We start from the raw sequence: 18,957 nt of genomic DNA, 5'->3' as shown, positions 1-18,957 counted from the left end.
TGGAGGTACACAGTCCTGATCCCTAATATCATCAAGTTCACAGTATAACTGGGGGAAAGGCAATTAACTAAACAGCTACAATATGGTACAAAGACTCTGAAGATCAGGCAAGTCTATGGCAGAAGAGGGTTGTAGGAGTGAGGTGAGGAAAACAGATCAATTCAGTCTTCCCACAGGAGGTGACACTGACATCTTAACCCCCCCTCCCCCCCTCGAAGGACTTGCCAGGTCATGGGAGAGGACTAAGATGGAGGGGGCGGGAAGACTGGAAAGTGAGTGTCTGGAGGTGAGGGTTTTGTGAGCCTTTCTAAGGAATTGTGACTGGTTGGCAGTGAAGATATTATCAAAACTTTTCATCAAAGCCGTGATGGAGTCGATTTTGTGTTTAAAGGATCGATCACACTAACTTAGAAAATGGAAAGTTGGAAGGGCCTATAGTTGGGAAGACCAGTAGAAGGCAGGTGCAAAACTCTGGGATGAGAAATGGGTAGGGACAAGATAGTGGTGGTGGCCATGTGTGGGGGTGGGGGGTGCGGGGGGTTGGACCAGAGAGGAAGAATTTGTTAGATAGTCAAGGTGGAGACGGACTGGGTTATGGGGAATGGGGAACAGAGAGGAGCCCAGACTGAGCTGAGGGTCTAGACTAGCCCTGGGATAGAAAAGGTCACCGTGCCAAAGAGGAAAGGAGTGTGGCACTCCGCACAGCCTGGGCAGACTCCCCTCCCAAAGGCCCTGACCAGGGAAGGTGAGCCAGCCCTGCTGCTTGATTCCTGGCTTCAGGGGAAGAGACTCGGCTCCTCCGGCAGCAGCTGGTGGGCTGAAATACCAGCCAGAACCCCAAGCTCATTTCCACAATTGAAGAGAAAAAACTGGCAATGAAGAAAACATCCCAAGCTGATCTCTGACCAGACAGGCCACATGTTGTGGGGACTGAGGTGCCACTTTGCCCCAGATACCGCACAAGCTTTCATTAATGCGTGCTTGTTCCCTCTCCAACTCATTTTATGTCTGATTGATTCTTTGCGACTAAACAGATGGCAGGTGCCTTTCACTGGCATTTCTTCCGTCACGGAATTTTTAGCAGACGAGGCAGGCGCTGCTCATATGACCACAGCTGACTCCCAGCCCCCAAAGCAAAGTGTAATGGACCCTGGCACGAAGAGTGCTGGCTCTGCTCTTTGTTCTAATTTCCTCGTGCACGCAGATGTTCCTCTCCCAGAGGGGTAAACTGAGGAAAGAACAGAAAATATCTTTTGTGATTATACAACGGTGTAGCTCAGTCTGCAAGCATGGTGATGAGGGGATGGAGGACAGAGCGGAAGGTGCGGAAGAAGGAAGGAAAGAAGGGGAAAGAGAAAATATGCAAGCAAGAGAGGGAGGCTAGGAAAAAAAGGAAGAAAGAGGCCCTGGGTCTTATTACTTTCTATGCATCTCACTAGCTGCATGTACAGACTTGACCTCTCTGTAGCCTTGATTTTCTCATCTGTAAAATGGGAATAACAATGCCCATTTCCCAAGGTTGCTGTGAGAATTAAAAAGAACCATATCCATTTTGATAAGTTCTGGTTCCCTTCCCTTTCCTGAGCCTTAGTATTTTCATCTGTTGACGTGGCTAAGAATACCTACCTCTCAGTGTTGCTACGGGGCTCAGATGTACTATTGGACTCAGGCTCTTTGCAGATTCTGAGCAGTGGTATAAATGTCATCTTTGGGTATGACCCGACTTTCTGCTTCCTATTGCACCCCAAGCTGCCAGAGGCTGTTCGCTCATCTCCATTAATCCCCGCCTTCCCAGCAAACACCCAGTCATGATACCAACCCAGGCTCTGTTTTAAAGATGGGCTATGAAGAGCAAGTAGAACTTAATGTCTAGAAATTATTTGGAGAGAGCTGTTTGCAAATCCCTTGTCATTTCTTTCAGACTCGATTTCAGAAATGAGAGGTTTCCTTGCCTCTTATGGACACCAACAATGCAAAGCAAATTCAGAATCCCTGGACGCCTGAGTAGCTCTAAAATTAGATTAAAAAACTATAATTGGTTGCTACAATGTTTATGTGTGCAAAAGGAGATGAGCGCCGAGGAGCTAGGAGCTGCTGCAGAGATTCTTAGAGGAATTTTATAGGCAGTGCCAGCACCTTGCATCTTGTAATTAATACTCTTCCCATCAATTTTGGAAATGCGTTTGGTTTTCTGGACTCCACTGTGAATAGAGAACTAATGTTTCTTTGAGTTCATCTTATGTGCTAAGCATACTGCCTTATTATTTTAACCTCAGAGCCTTCTTAAAAGGTGGGCTTAACGATTCTGGTTTTGCAGATTAAAAATATGATACTCAGAAGAGTTAGTTACCTTGCCCAAGGCTGTACCACTGGTGAGGTTTTGGAGCTATGGGTTTACACACCTAGGGTTTTGTTCACTCTTGCCACTCACTAACCCACATGCCCGCCTTTTACCTCCTGCCTCAGCTACTTCAGGCTGCTGTTACAAAATACTACAGACTGCAGGCTTATAAACAGCTCACATGGTTCTCACAGTTCTGGAGGCTGGAAGTCCAAAATCAAGGCACTGGCACATTCAGTGTCTAGTGAGACACGCAGAGAGGGTTCTCACTAGGCAAAACTTATGGTAAATACTGGTATACAGGATGTGGTTGAAGTCAAGAGACCACATGGTGTCCATTCTGAATCTCCCGGATCTCTGCTTGTGTCCCCTACTCTGCCTTCCCACGCCAGTGTGGATCTCACTGCTGCAAAAATGATAAAGACCCCTCACCCCCAGCACCAAAGGAATGAAGAAAATCTGGGCAGTTGCCTGTTGGTACTTCCTGGGGACACCTGAGCTTCGTCGCTCAGGAGGAGATGGCCAGTCTTCTTCCTACAGAGAAGGTCCTGGCTCTGGGTTCCCAACCATCTTAGCAGATCTACAAGGACAGAATGGCCAGCAGCTGAACTTCATATAAGCATTGAGCTTTAACACTGGCCCTGCCAAGTCCCCTGAACATACCGGATAGGTGGCAGACTCCTCCTGGAGGTTGGAAGGGCTGGAGGGCCACTAAGAATCTTTTTCCCTATGAAGGCTGTTGAGGGGAGGAAGAGCATCTCCTCTCCCCACAAAAAGTGTAAGTCAGTGAGCATTTATTGAGCACCATCTGTGTGCTCAGCTCTATAGCAGGTGTCATGGGAGAACCCAGGGAAAAACAGCCTTGAACGATGAACAAGTCATTCCCCCAAGAGAGAGCACAGAAGGAGAAGTAAAGGGCACATGCCTGAGTGTTGCCCGTGGAGGGCAGAGGGGCTCTGGGGGGAGCCCAGAGCAGCCCTCCTGGTCCTGCACATCACCATGGAGGACCATGGAGGTCGTAGACTATGTGCATGGCAGTGGAGGGCCACAGAAGAGTCTGAGGCTCCTGCTGAGTGGCTCTCAACATCCTCTTTGCCAGCTTTGCTTCTGCCTCACACTTTGAAACAAAGCATTCACATTCCTGGGGGCTGCCTCACAGTATTGAGAGGCATAAGCCTAGAAATTGGCCCCTTTTCTCCAGGGACTGTCTGACAAAAGCGTTCTTCCTTCATTTGCCTCCCGGGTGCCCCAGAATAATGGTGTGCTGTTCCAGGAATGTTTTTCCAGCCTGTTTGGGGGGAAGTTTCCTATCTGCCCAGAGCCCTCTGGGAACCCACTGCTGCACAGACCTTCTGTTCTTATCTAGAACTCCTGCAGAGATTTCCTGTCAAGGTGATCTATAAAACCAAAACTGTGCAAGTATTTTTTTTTTTTTAAAGGAAATATAAAACCTTCAACAATAAAAGCTGGGGCTGTGGGGAGAGTGAATTTCCAGCCTTTGTGATGCGTAAGCATGCAAAGGGATTTGCCAGTCTTAGTTCCCCAGCCCCACCCTTGCAAATGTCTTACCTCCTGGCTGTCCTGACACCATGCACTCCTTCTCTCCTGCTCATTTGACTACATTTCCTAAATTCCTTTTGCTGCTTTCTCTCCTTCCAGCCCATCAATTTCTATAGCTTTATCTGTGGTGCCTTTACTTCTTATTCACCTTGGGCAAGCTCCTCCATTCTCAGATCTTCAGCCAGCACCTGTTCACTCCAGACCCAGAGTTCCACAAACACCCCTCCAACTGCCTCGCTCTCTGTACGTCTCTAGAAGGATGATCCACAAACACTAGAAATTCAACTTGTCCCAAATCAAATTCATCATCCTTACACTCTGTGGTCCAGCTTCTCTTCCTATATTGACCAGTTCAGATGGTAAAAACATGAGTGTCACCTTTAATGACATCACGCTTCCACACACCTCCACACACATACAGAAAACACGTACTAAGATTAACGCTGTGTCTTTCCCTGAACCTCCCAGTTATCCATGCTGCTACCTATGTCCTTCCCTTGGTAACTTGGGCCCCAACTATCTAAACTTCTGCCAAATTCTTTCACTCCATCCTTCACCTCCCACCGTGGTTATCCTTCAGATACACAGATATGACTGTGTCCTTCCTGATAAAACATTTGGGATATCTGTGTATCACCTCCATGTGGAACTTTCTACACAGCATGTATGAGAGCCCGTCACTCCCCAGCCCCACAGCCTCACCACCTGGGTTAGTGGAAGTTCTAAACATGCGGATCACTCTTACTCTTCTGCTCCTTGCTTTTCCTTCCCTAAAACCCTCTCTTCGACCTCCAAGTCCTGACCAAAATGGCACCCCTTTTGTGAAGCCTCCCTTGATTCCTTTTCCTGTTTTCTAAATGATGGTTGCTCAAACCCCTTTATAGATCATAGCATATTCTCCAATAGTTCATCATGTATATGTCCATATTCTCCTCTAGATTATGATCTCCTAGAGGATGGGGAAGATGTGTCCTGGTGCCTACCACTGTATCTGGGAAGAAGATTATTGAATGAATAAGTAAATGACACCACAGAATCCCCAAAAAGATGACATAGGAGCACACACGGGAGGTCTGTCACTCATCAATGGCACAGTGGACTTTAAATCCTAGCTCTAACATTAACCAACTCAGTGACCTCTGGGAAGTTGCTTTTCTCTGAACCTTAAATCTTCACCTGAAAAAAGAGAACTCAAGAGACTTCATAAGTCTGTAGCAAGGAATAGAAATCAGCTATTATATAAAGTGCTTAGCATTGGGTCTAGCACATTGGGTTTAGCACAGAGCTCTGTATATTACTGACACTAATGTCATTAATAATAAACGTGGGGAAATCCAGGCAGAAGCATAGTAAGGCATTGTTAGAAGTTGGGTCTAACTTCATTCACCAAGTGTATGTTGGTTGAGCATCGACTGCTGGAAGATGCTGAAGCCAAATGAATGGACTTCATTGAAGAGATGGAGGAGCCACAGGTACCCTTCAATGTGTAACAGCTGGCTGGCGAAAGAAAGGCAGAGAAGTGAGACACAAATGGCTGTACAGAGAACAGAGAATGAGGGATGAACTCCTAAGGAGAAGAAATATACCTGCTGAGAGATTGGTTGGTAAGGAGAGGAAGCAGTCAAAGATGCCTCCAGAGATGGGCTTTGAAATCACCAAGCTGCTGGAAACAACCCCTGACACCCAACAGAAATGTCCATAGACAGGGGCTACCATGGAACAGAGCTTTGGTGAGACCTTGAAGCTCAAGATGTGTACTTGGGAGTGATGTTGAAGCCTTGGGCAAGGATGAGTTCTCCTTACCTACAACTCAAATTACACCCTTACCCATCTCAAATGGCACATGGTATATTCCCTGCAAATCTTGGTAATCACTAACCAAACTGAGCAACTTGAAACAGGTGCCAAGTTCAGATCATGGCATCAGAGTAGATGAAGAGGTTAAGTGTTTCATAAAAGCTCCCTCAAAGGAGAAAGGGCATGATGTGGGTCCCTCGCACAGTGGGGATATTGAGATAAAATTCCAGTGGTATGTTGCCTTCGCAGAGTTGCCTAGTGAGAAAGATAACGATATAGGAAGCAAAAAAGAAAGGCGGGGCTGGACAGGAAGAATAAATAAAGCCAAATTTGATGGTCATTTCAAATTTTCTTGATGGAATATTCTAGGGATGGATATAATTAAGAAAAGGTCTCCTGCTGATTTTTCTTGAACAAACAGAGATTTAGAGAATTATTGGGTTCCAGGGGTGGGGAAGGGCAGTCATGAATGATGCCATGTGACCCAACATTCTGGGTTTCCCTGCAGGGTGATGCCAATGGCCATCCAGTTCTCCATCCTGATTATGCTGCACTCAGCTCTCGTCCTCATCACCACGGCAGAGGATTATAAGTGTTTGCCCCTCGTCCTCCGGAAAACTTGCTGTTGGATTAATGAGACCTATTTGGCCCGGAACGTCATCATCTTTGCATCCATCTTGATTAACTTCCTGGGTGCCATCTTGAATATCGTAAGCATTCCAAACCCAACCCTCTGGCTTCTCATGTGCAGGCAAGAATGAAGGGTTTATGGAGCCTGTAGCTTCTTGCATTGCCTTTCTTGGTACCACTTACCTTCAAGTGCCTGGTGCAGCCCCAAGCTTAGGGACATAGAACAGAAATGCAGCTACTGTCAGAGCTGTGCATTTTACTAGTGGCAAATTATCACTTCCCAGTGGGGGAGATTATCTGTTCCAAGGGAGCATAAACGTCCTAAATTTCTGTATTGTCAGTGGCCAACCAATTATAATCGTGAATCAGAGTTCCCTTCAAGTACCTACCTGCTATGTGCCATGCACTGAAGGAGAAGCTGTACTCATTTTTCTTATTAAATCCTCACATAAACCCCGTGAGGTAAGTCTCCTTATCCCCACTTTATGGCTAAGGAAACTGAGGCTCAGAGACATGAAATAACTTGCTAATAAGGTCTGTCTGACTCCACGACTCATGCTCATCCTCAAATGCTAAATTTTATCTCTGGAAGTGGGGGTAGGGGGGTGGAAATAAAAGAACCATCATTTCTTGAGCACCTACTATGTGCTACAGGTAGGTATTACCATTCCCATGCAATGGGTAAGGGAAATGTGCTTCAGGAGGCTTGAGATCTTGCCTATGACCTTCTAAGAGTTCACATTGGATGTGAAACATTGAATTCAGATGACTCTCCAGCTGCCATATTTATCATTGTTTTTAATTTGGTGATCCATGTTTTAATGATTTCATTTTCTCTCTAAAATGGTAACATGATAGCGACAGCATTTTCTGTGTACATACAAACAGTTTGTGTTGTCCATGGCTTAGTTACTCTAGATTCTAAGAGTGATCTGTCTCCTTCCAGGTTTTGAACTTGGCATGTTGAGAGAGGCTAGTGGAGGCATCCGTCTTGCGGTTGAACCCATCAGTGTGCCCTTGGGGCCTGAGGGAGGGTCTCCATGTGTTCAGGGACTCAAACTCGTCAGCTTGTCAGTTGTCAGTCTGTGAGTTGGAGGCTTATACTGCCTGAAATTTGTTGTCCAGAATGGCCCAGTAATCACTAAGAGCTATGTTGCCCAAACTCTGTGGTTGGCCTTGTAGGAAAGGATTCTATGGGATAAAGAAAAAGGAAAATCCTAACCTAACTTAAGTCGCCATCTAATGAATATTTTATAGATTATTGCAATTGAAATTGAAATGGAAGTGCTTAGGAACATTGATCATGGCCAACGGAGGCGTAGCCAGGATCTCAAGTCTTGACGAATCAGGTATTTCTGGGGTGCAGGATTTGGAAATAAATTCAGTGACTCGAGGTCAAGGTTACATCTGGGCCATCCATGCCATGGTGGTGCAGCAGGAAGTTCAGAGGCTTTGGAGTCAGATAGACCTGCCATCAAATCTCAGCTATACCGCTTACGAGCTAGGTGATCCTAGACAAGTTACTTTACTTCTCAGAGTTTCATATATTTTTATTGTAAAATGGGGATAAAATAGTAGCTACATCACAAGGTGGTTGTGAGGCTTTTTTGTCCAAAGTGTCTGGCACAGAGGAGGCATTCAGCCAATGGTAGCTACTCTTTCCTGAGCACCGCAAAATCTGCAGCAGTTTCTGGCCTAGGGAATGCCCTCCCGCCCCTTGTCCCATGCTAAGAGTCTTTCTGGAGAACCTGCCCCCCTCAGATCCCTGGAATCCTCCCAGCTGTTGATGAGAGACAGGCTGCAAGCATACCCCAGACCTTTCCTCCTGCCATCTGGCTCTCTTCAGAGCCCCACAGGCACTCTCCACTGGCCCTCTGTGACAGGGCAAGCAGAACTGTCTTAACCTGGCTTCCGGGCTGGCTTGCAAAAGCTTTTTCTGAGCCAGTACCTTCTTTAAAATGGAAGAGGAGATCCCAGCTGGCCCCTCCATTCTGGAATGAAGCCCCCTGTAGGGCCTGGTCTGCCCAGGTTTCTGCCTAGGCTCAGCAGTGAAGAAGGCACACTGCTTTGTTCCCAGCACTCACACTGACTTTGTTGTTCCTGTGTTTTGTTTTGTTTTGTTTTGTTTTGTTTTGTTTTTTGCTGTTGTTGTTGTTCTTCTTCTTCTTTTTTTTTTTTTAATCCGCAGCTGTGGTGTGATTTTGACAAGTCGATACCCTTGAAGAACCTGACTTTCAATTCCTCAGCTGTGTTTACAGATATCTGCTCCTACCCAGAGGTATTTATTCTCGAGCTCCCCTTGGGCTTAGGTACCTCCGCCAGCTCCACACAAGCACAACTGCCTGAAGGGTCTCAGAAAGCGTTCCAGAGGCCTGCTTTCTTCTTCTGTCTCCTCCTCCTCCTGCTGCTGCTGCTGCTCCTCCTGCTCCTCCTTCCCCTTCTCTGCCTTTCCCTTTCTCCCCTGCCTCTTTCCTGCCCTTACCTCCAGCCTTTCGTGATTCTCCCTTCTTCTTCCTCTTCCTCTCTTCCTTCTTCCCCTGTACCTCTATCCATGTTCCTCGCCCCTTCCCCCCTCCCCCATTCATTTCCCATTCTCATCTCGAAATCCTAGAGCAGAATGTGCTGTTGTTCCCAGTCTAGGGCAGAGTTACGGCTCAAATGCCTTTGGCTGCATTCAAGAAGGAGGGAAGGAAGGAAGAGAGGTAGGGGGAAAGGAAGAAAGAAAGAAGGGAAGGGGGAGGGAGAGGAGAAGTAAAGACGGAAGGAAGGAAGGAAGGGGGAAGGGGGGAGGAAGAGAAGGAAGAAAGGAGGGGAGGGAGGAAAAGAGGAAAGGGGTGGGAGAGATAGACAGAAAAAAGCTAAAAAGTCACAAACGCAGAAAACCACAACTAAATGTGAAACAAAGCACAGCACCACAGGGTCAGGAGGTGTCTCAGCAGATACCCACCATCATTATGTAAGTCTCACGCTCCCTTGGCCACAGAACCAGAGCTTTGCCCTGGGCCTTGGGGTCAGCCTATGGTACTAAGCAAAGGACAGTCTTGGGCTGTGTTAGCTGTAGCCCAGAACTTGACATTCAGGGGCAGAAATTCGGGGTCAGGAGAGAGGACAGACCCCAGCCAACCTCGCACCCCGGGGACCCAGGTCGACCCTTGTTCTCTAAGATTCCTCCACCACCTGGGTGAAGGAAAGGCTCTGTGTTGTCTCACCTAGACTCCAGAATCAGTGTGAGAAATGTTCTGACAAGGAGAGAAAGCCTCCTGCCCCGTACAAGGTGTAGAGCCCCTATTTGGTACACATGGTATCATTCAATACTCCAGAGGGTTATCATCGCCAATCCCTAGATCATGCAACAGAGGCCCAGAGAGTAACTTGCTCAGTGCCACTCCGCACCACTCCTGCCTGCCTGCCATCCGCCCTCACTTTTTTCCTTCCTTCTTTCTTTCTGTCCTTCTCTTCCTAATTCAGTGGTCAAGACTTGGAACTGCAATTCAAACCCTATCTGGCTTGTTCTTGATCTTGTGCTTCTGCATCCAGGCTCAGTCCTCCATTCCTAGGGAGGAACTAAGCTTTTCTTAAGGAAGTCCAGGGCAAGATGGAACTATCTATTGTTGGGGGACCTCCTCCCACCAAGGACTGAGAGAGCACAGACTTTGTGGACTCTGTGGGACACCAGCTCCCTGAGAATGTCTCAGGTTGGAGGGCATGAAGAGTGTCCCAAGAGTCAGTGAGCTGGCCACCTATCAACTATGGAGAGCTAGGTAAAGCTGGGTTTCAATCCGGGCTGAGCCCCTTTACCTGCTAGCAATGGAATCTTGAATCAGCTCTTCTACTCCCTGAACCTGAGCTTCCTCATCTGTAAAGTAGAAAAAATAATATCTTCTTCACATGGCTTTTGTGGAGTTAGGGAATATCATATTGTCATGGTGCATACCTAGATGAGTTTGCTTATGTGTAGCTCCAGCATATCATCTGACATGGAGTTGGTGTTCGTGAGCTATTTGTCTGGACTTCCACATCACTCTAGAACAGTACATACCCTTGACTCCAAATCTAAACTCCCAAACTCAGGACCACAGCGTTCATGGGTTTGCCAGTCCTAAGAAAGTGGCTTTTTGATCACATAACATCATCTCTGTGCCTCAGTTTCCTTATCTATAAAACAAGAAGGAAAGTAGTACTTTCCTCAAGGGTAGTTATGAGGATTAAATGCATTAATCCATGTAAAGTGTCCAGAGTAGCATCTAGCACAAAGTATCTTCTCGTTAAATGTCAGCCAGGATGTATTTATGATTTCCTATAAGAAGGTTTTGAGCCTGCACCACTGATACACATTTATCTCTAAGTTACATTCCTCTATCACTGCGCTAATGTATTGTGTACATTGTGGAACATATTCAAAACATAGAAATGTTTAAAAATGAGATAAATTAAATAAGATTTTCAATACTTTCCTGCCACAACTGAAGGATCATCTTGCTCAGGGGTGAGCAAACTGTGGCCTCCAGCCAAATTCTACCTGCCACCTGTTTTGTAAGTAAAGTTTTATTGGAGCTTAGCCACACCCACTTAGTACCAATTGTCTATAGCTACTTTTGGGGGGTGAAGATTTATTTTTTTAATTAGAGAGAGAGGAAGAGAGCACACGTGAACATGGAGAGGGGCAGAAGGAGAGGGAAAAAGAGTCCTCAACTAGATTCCACACTGAGCATGGAGCATAATGGGAGCTCAATCCCAGGACCCCAAGATCATGACCTGAGCCGAAATCAAGAATTGGCCACTCAACTGACTGAACCCCCCCAGGTGCCCCATCTGTGGCTACTTTGATAGTACAGTTGGCAGAGTTGAGTAGCTGCGAGAGGTGGTTTGGAGCCCACTGAGCCAAAATATTTACTAGCTGACCCTTTATAGAGTTTGCCAACTTTTGGCAATCCCCCCAGATGCAGGAATCCCACTGGCCACATTGATGGGAATCTGAACTCTTTCCATCACCATCTACCAACAGCCTGATTTGAAGGACCAGTTGCCATCTTGATATACGTGCCTCCCTACCTAGAGATTTGTCCACCGAACGAGAAGGAATTAGTTATTAAGACCTTGTAAAAGACTTAATTCACACACAATGCCTCCCAGCACTCACACATGTGTGACCCCAAATCCCTTCCTCTCTCTGAGCTTTGGCTTTCTCATCTGTGTACCTGACCTTTCTACCTCACCCCATGAGAAACAGGACTCAGTCCGAAAGCCTGTGACATAATCATATCATATAAACATGGATGATTTGGTGTAAGCATAAGAGGCTGTTTTAAGGGGGAGCCTGGGTGGCTCAGTGAGTTAAGTCACTGCCTTCGACTCAGGTCAGGATCTCAGGGTCCTGGGATCGAGTCCCACATCGGGCTCTCAGCTCAGCAGGGAGCCTGCTTCCCTCTCCCTCTCTCTCTGCCTGCCTCTCTAACTACTTGTGATCTCTGTCAAATAAATAAATAAAACCTTTAAAAAAATACCTTCTTTAAAAAAAAAAGAGGCTATTTTAATATATGGTATCGAGTATAATTTAGTCTTGGACTGGAGCTTGCCTATTACTCAAAATGGATGAAAATACAGTAAATGACAGTGAAGAACGCCGCATTCCAACTTTGATGTAAGAAATCATCTGGGGGGGGGTGGGGGGGAGGGAAGAGACATGGGTTTGCAAAAATGAACGCAGATCACAGGCACAAACCCAGAGTGTCATTATCTCAAACACTTGCAAGGGGTTCTCAGCGGGCTCAGTAGGAAGACCTTCATTTTAGAGCTGAGCCCCTTTATTATGCGAGTCCCTATAGATGCGCATAAGTAGTCAACTGTATTTGCAGGAGCAGTTAGAGCTTGCTAATGTTTTGAAGTGTCCCTGAAAGCTGATCTCCCATAGGGGTGTCATTATCTGTGTCTTTGCTCATTAAATATTAGCTTTTGTGATGAAGAAGAAAGGTGGGCGGTATGGAAAGAGGAAGACAAGGTGGAGAAAAAGCAAGAAGGAGGCAGAAAGAAGAAGAAAAACAATTAAAAGAAAAGAGAATATGTGATCAAGGAAATAGGCATATTTTTTAAACTCCAAAAGTGATGATAAAAGCTAGTGCCTTCAGTTCTCTGGTGAATTCCTCAGGTGGGAGTCTTAACCCCGAGTGGTTTTGGAGGAAACTTTATTGAGGGTGGTCAGAAATCCCCAGCTGCTACTCAGGATAAAATTAGGTTTTCCCATGTTCCCGCAGCAATAGCCCCACCAAAACATTCAAATGAAGAAGGAGTATCAGTTGGCTTTGCAGGAAATTCAGAATTTTTTCCAGTTGAACAGAGGGCTGTTATAGGAGCTCATTTTGTTTCTGCACAGAACCAATTAGTTGCTATGGTTAAATATATAAAGAATATTGATTTGTTTTTTTCCAAATGATCATCAGTTTTTGGAATTGCCTTTGCCCACAAAGAGCCCAAAAGCCATACAGGCAAAGGATGATCCAAAAACCAACACACTCCACCATGCTGAAGCTTAGGTTTCAGGTCTTCAAGGACATTAACAGAACGTGAGAAACAGAACAGGTATGGGTGATAGAGGCTGCGTGGTGACCTTGAGTGAGCAAGGAGGACTCTTCTGCCATTTACTTGCTTTGTAGCCTTGAACAAGTCACTTAACTTCTCTGAGCCTTGGTTTTTTCAGCTGTATAATGGGACTATTTGTTGTTATTGTTGTTTTGTTTTGTTGATTGGAGCCTAATGTGGGGCTTGAACTTATGACCTTGAGATCAAGATCTAAATTGAGATTAAGAGTCAGTTGCTTAACTGAGCCACCCACTCACTCTTATAATGGGATTATTAGTAATACCTATCTCATAAGATTGTTGAGATGACAAAGAGAGATGACCTCAATAAAACATTCATTAAATGTTAGTTTCTTTCTTGAAGCCTTTGGTAACTAGGGCAAAATAGTGCCTGCCCAAGTGGAGATCTGAATTTAAGGAAGATAGGGACTTTACAAATTTCTTAAATGCACAAGATCCTCTGCTCCAAACATGAGATTATCTACATGATCATGTGTCCAGACTAAAAACTTGGACAGGCCATATTTTCATAGCCTGTTTCCCTTTCATAATCTTGCTCTTCTGGCCTCACCAGTTGTTTCCAAGATGGTGACCACCTTGCATTGCATCATTCAAAGAAAGCCAGATCCTTCAAGACCCTGTACTTATTGCCCATGCTGAGGGAGTGGTTTTGGAGGGCACACACTTAATTCCCACAGTGTCACCATGTTCCTCTCTGCTGGTCATTCTTCGCTGACAGCATGTACTTCTTAGATACATGTTTCACAATGTCAAATTGCCATCCTCTGGAAGAACATTTAATTTCTGAAAGTCACTGAAATGCATGATCTGGCTGGACATCACTGTTCAGGAATCAATCACAGACTGCATCTTTGATGTTTTTCAAAAATGGACTCTGATGATGATTTACAAAGATCTGAGCTCAGTCATCAAAGAAGCACAGCCAAGACAAGGACATAATCTTGCAAGTGACTGTGTTGAATTGTCTAATAAGCACCACCAAGATAAGCATGATCCTACTTTTAAAAATATTGTGTTGTAATGCCTTTCCATAAGATATAGATACTGTGTAGGTTTTTTTTTTTTTTTTTCACTATGTTTTGCTTCACAGATTTCCTGGCATAGTCATTATTTGTACAAATCATTAATACAGGTATGTCTTTCCAGGAAGGATTATGAGGTTAGAGTATCAACTGTGAATGTAGTTGCTTTTAGGAAATATCTAGAATAATTTATCACCCCTCAACCCAAGTCAGATATAAACATCACATCTACTTGTGGACTTTAAATGCAGTTTCGACAGATCTAAGTTAACAACTATAATAACCAAGAGAACATTCACCATTCTTCCCCTAGTATGGGGGGATAAAAAGGCCAGTCATCAAAACAAGGGTGTAGAAGAAGACAAAGCACAGTCAGATTGTAACAGAGCATCCAGCCTAAACAAAATGCCCCATCTCCCCTGCCACATGCAGTCCAGTAAAGAGCGAGGAACGTCAGGTTATTCATCTCACCTGCACCCGTGGTGACCCCCGGGTCCTGACACTGTCACTTCTGGACCATGTGGAAAGGGGAGGCTCAGGATGAAGCAGAGAAGCCTCTGTCTTTGGTCCATATGCACTTCACTGTGCTGATGGAACCAAGAGTTATCATCGAAAACCGGGCTCTGTGTGAATCAGAAAGTTTGGATTCTTTCCCTGAAGGACCGTGACTTATGAAAATTGTCAGTCATCTTTTCTTTTTCTTCTGTGAGTTTATAATGCCATGGGATTTGGCAGCAACCAAAGGGGGGCTGACAGCCCAGCATGCATGACCTGTGTGGGGCTGAGTTCAAGTCCTTCTTCATGTTACCATGGTGTGATATTCTTCTGCTTCCTCCTCTTCCAGGAGAAGAATGTGCTCCTATTGCCAAGGCCATTTATGATATTTTGTGACAGTGTCCTGACCTTAGAACAGTGCCTTCCAGCCTGGCATGGTTCTTAGTCCCCAGTAGGCCCTCATTCAACAGTTGTAGAATTTGGGCAAAATACTTATTTCATGCAAACATAATCCTCAACTTTTGATCCTCTGAACCCTTTGTCATGGCATGGGAGTCCAACTTTTTGTCAGTACAGACTTAGAAGATTTTGCTTTATTTGTCATTTCCCAAGTCAGTGTATTATCTGAAAATCTTGATTATTCAGAAACAGAAATGTGTTCTATAAGCTTCCCTCTTCTGTAAAATAACTATAAACATAGTACCTGTCCTTGGATCATGTTAAGAGTAAAGTAAGTGGAAGCATATGAAGCCACTCATAAAGGACCTTACGCAGAATTCATGCCCAGCAAATGTTTGGTTATGAGTACTACTTCCACCTCCCACCAACTTACCCCCCATGCACAGGCATCGCCACTCCCATTGATACCCTCACGCTACCGGGTGTTCATCTAGTGTGAGGACCTGGGCTGTCTCCCACCTCCACGTTCTCAGTGTCTGTCCCTCTTCTCCTACCCACATGTCAGCCTCACTACTGAAATGCCTCTCCCCTCTTTTTTCCTAACTTGGGCACCAAGGCGCTGGCACTCATTGGGGCAGTCAATCTTTTACTTTCCTGGTCAAAACTGCCATATCATGATTAGATCTCTTATTCCCTTAAAATGTCTGTGTTCTCTATTAAAAATTGCTAGAAACTGACCAGTCCCTACCATTTCTCATACATATCCTGGTGGGACGATGTTTCATCATTTAAAACCTAGGAAGAAGTAGAGAACCCCTTGATGATACAGGAGGCAGACTTCTCGGGAACAGAGGGACTCCCTGCAGAACAGTACGTTGATCCCTGCCTCATTTGGTATTTGGTGTTATGATGAGATTAAAGGACTTTACAGATGGAAATTATCCACCCAAAGCCATGTCCTATGTGTCCATATTTTGCATTGTTATGATTATAGTGTATATAAAATTTTATATCCCGCTTTTTGGCATTAAGTTATCTTGAAAACATTTTCTATACATTGCCTTTGAAATGCTCCTCTGAAAATCTTTGTCTATGGAGATTTTTATTTTGGGGGGGCTACCTATTTTTTCACACTTTTCTCCTCATTGTCCTCTCGTACCCTCAACAATCCCTAATGAATGTTCTTATTTCTCTTTTCCCACAGCCCCTCAAACATGAGAGACTCTACACATTAGTCTCTGTATCTTCTGTCTTCACTTTTCATGTTCTTCTTGGACAATCTCCACACTGTGGGGTCAGCTGAACCATGTCAAACATGTCTCCAGACCCATCTCTCTTTTGAGCCTCAGCCTCACACTTGTGGTTGCCCTCAGTTGTCCTTTCTGAATCATCCTCCATCCCTGAAGCTGAATGCATTCCTTTTCCCCATCCTCATTCTGTAGTTGGTTTTTTCTCTTAGTTAATAGATTAATCCCTGCTGGAATGCTTACCACCAGTCCTGACTCCTCCCTCCCCCATCTTCATGTAAAGTTACACATGTTTCTTGCCCCATCTATTGGGTTAGTCCCTAAACTTGTCGTTAAACCTTCAGCTTTTCTCCATGACTTACAACCCCTCCTGTACTTATTTACCCCACAGTTTATTCTTAGACCACTGACCTGTTGAATGCATTACAAACCTGAACCCCACCTGTGGCTCCTTGCAAAATAAAGTGCAGACTTCTCAGCAGCACATACAAGTTTTTGCAATGTGGCTTTGCCTCCTACCTCTGCCCTGCCACACCTGTGAAATCCTAATATCCAGGACCCATTCAGGGGGCACTCTAGAAGCTGTGGGGCATCTGAGTTCCTTGGCTAACTTAAAAGAACACAGAGACTATTGGTTGTTTGAAAGAAATTTAGTCATTGTGTTGGGCCCAGCATCCTCCCAAGTTGTAGGAAACATGCAATTTATGGGTCCAGATGCAGCTGAAAGAGAGGTTTTTCAAAGTTATAATACTTCAGTTGCTTCCTGTTCCTCTCCATTCCCTGGTCTCACTCCCATTATTCATTCAAGCTAGAAAAGGGACAGAGAAAATTCTCCTGGTGTTATCTACCCAGGGTCCTTATGCTGCTGATTTCCTGTGGTTTACAGCATCACCATAAGGTTCATATTGCTGGCAGAGAACGTCCAACACATTGGTGTTGGTCTCTACATATTGGCTTTACATCTTAGACCACCAGGTGTGGTCCAGGCCATCTCTCACCTTGGAATTCCCATTGCCTAGCAACATGCTTTGATTGCAACAGCCACACGGGAAGTCCTTATCACACTTCTTAAACTTAACTGTTGTGACTTCATTAACTTTTGCTCAAGGGCATAATCATTTTGACAGCTTTAATTTAATACACAATTTGTAATTTGCATTGACAAAACCATGCACAACCCTTTATTATGATGCAGGTAACAATGAAACAAGATGCTTCAGGTCTACCCAGCTCTCCTCTATCTGTTAAAATGATGGCTTCAGGGCATCAAGATGAGTTACCTGAAAATCTTGCCAAGGGAAGATCTTAAAGGAGAGTTGAAGAAAGCTCATCATCCATTTCAGACATGGACACAATTGGATTTACTAAGAAAGAAAGACAAAAGTGAAGGATGTACCATACGCAGGGGTCTTTAGGGATAGGGACATAGCCTTATTCATTTCCAAGTCTACTACATGCACAATAAAGTCTTGTTCATGCTCAGTGAGGTCTCATCAAGGTGCTATCCACATTTGTTGATATTGCTGTTGAAAATGTACATTAATGAGTCAGTTTGACTTAGGAACTCAATAAACGTGTCTTCGATAGTCACTTGGAGATGTCTAGAAGTTCTTATGGTGTCCTCTGCCCATCCAGAAACTCTTTCTGTAATAAAAGAAAGGAGACCTCCAATTGCCACAAAAAGTCATGCATAAAAGGGCTGGAGTGGATGTTAGGGATTATCAAGCTCAATGTGCCCACTGCAGTCACACGTACGTGGACAGATTGCTTCCAAGGGTCCTAGGTGCCATTTTCCAGGTGTGAGAATTGGAACAATTCACACGATCTCTGTGAGCCTCAGTCTCTTCACCGGTAAAGTAGGAATTATGATTCCCATCTTGGCCAGTTATTTTGAAAATTACAAGAGGACCACCTGGGCCTTAATAATGTGACTTTTATTCTTTTTTCCCACTGGAGAGTCAGAATCCAAACCAAACATGCCATTCAGAATGCTACAGTGGGCAGGATAGGAGGCCAGGCACCATCCTACAAAGGGCTGAACTATGGCTGGGCAGACTGAGCTGCAAGGCCTGTACCAGGATTCCAGCTTGAATGGCACCAGTCTGGCCTTTTGAACAGCTACTTCTTATACAAGGAGATAGATCTTATTCTGGATGTGGGTGGCGCTACGGAGGAACAAGCCAGCTTCCAGAGCATCTGGAAATGAACACTAAGGCTTCTCAAAGGAGAAGATGCTCTTCAGAGAATGGAGGCTTAGTCACATGGATGACTCTGAACCACGAAATGCAGAGCTCAGAGGTCCAGGAGAGTTGGGAAACAGCCATGGGAGGCGCAGGTAGATAGGGAGGCTGGAGCATATGTTGGGTTTAGAAAGTGAAGGGAAATCTGATCTGTGCTGGCCTTGGGAGCTTCCCACTTGAGTTTGAGGGACTCGTGAGCCATGACAGTCCTTCAAGCTGAAGCAAGGCATGATGAGGTCTGTGTTTTAGAAATTCTGGAGAGAGAAAGACAGTGTGTATTCAGGGGTTGGGGGCTGCAAGCAGACAGAGCTGCCAGAAACTGTTCGGGAACCAGAACAGAAAATGCTTGGGAGAGGAGAGCTGCCTGGGTGTGAGCTCCCTGAAGGAAGTGGAGGCTACAGACTTGGGGTGGCCTTGTTGTGGAGCGTGGGGAAGAGAAAGGCAGCAAAGAAGAGACCAAAGGTTCTTTGGCTTAGGACTGGCATAAATGGTCCCCAAAGCCCAGGGAACAGAGACTCAGGAGGTGGTAAGGAAGCGATGAGTTCTATTGGAGGCCTGTTGGACTTGAGGGCAGCCTGAGGTCTTCAAATGGAGGTGCTCAGCTGCTACCTGCATCAGGAGACCTGGCAT

General features: G+C 45.2%; 1 protein-coding gene across 3 annotated transcripts in view; it reads left to right on the top strand.

Annotated features, from left to right (window-relative positions):
* ADCY8 (adenylate cyclase 8) overlaps window positions 1-18,957 on the top strand; it is a 221,171-nt gene that overhangs the window by 163,890 nt on the left and 38,324 nt on the right. For 2 of the 3 annotated variants that reach the window (XM_004743568.3, XM_004743566.3), the window contains 2 exons: window positions 6,207-6,408; window positions 8,517-8,606. In XM_004743568.3, the coding sequence (XP_004743625.1) occupies window positions 6,207-6,408; window positions 8,517-8,606 (292 nt within the window). The remainder of the gene's footprint in view (window positions 1-6,206; window positions 6,409-8,516; window positions 8,607-18,957) is intronic. The other variant, XM_004743567.3, reaches the window with a different exon arrangement.

This window comes from Mustela putorius, unplaced genomic scaffold (genome assembly GCF_011764305.1).
Source record: "Mustela putorius furo isolate JIRA1106 unplaced genomic scaffold, ASM1176430v1.1 tig00000228_pilon_pilon_pilon, whole genome shotgun sequence".
Classification (NCBI taxonomy): domain Eukaryota; kingdom Metazoa; phylum Chordata; class Mammalia; order Carnivora; family Mustelidae; genus Mustela; species Mustela putorius.
This window is presented reverse-complemented; position numbering and strand designations above follow the sequence as displayed.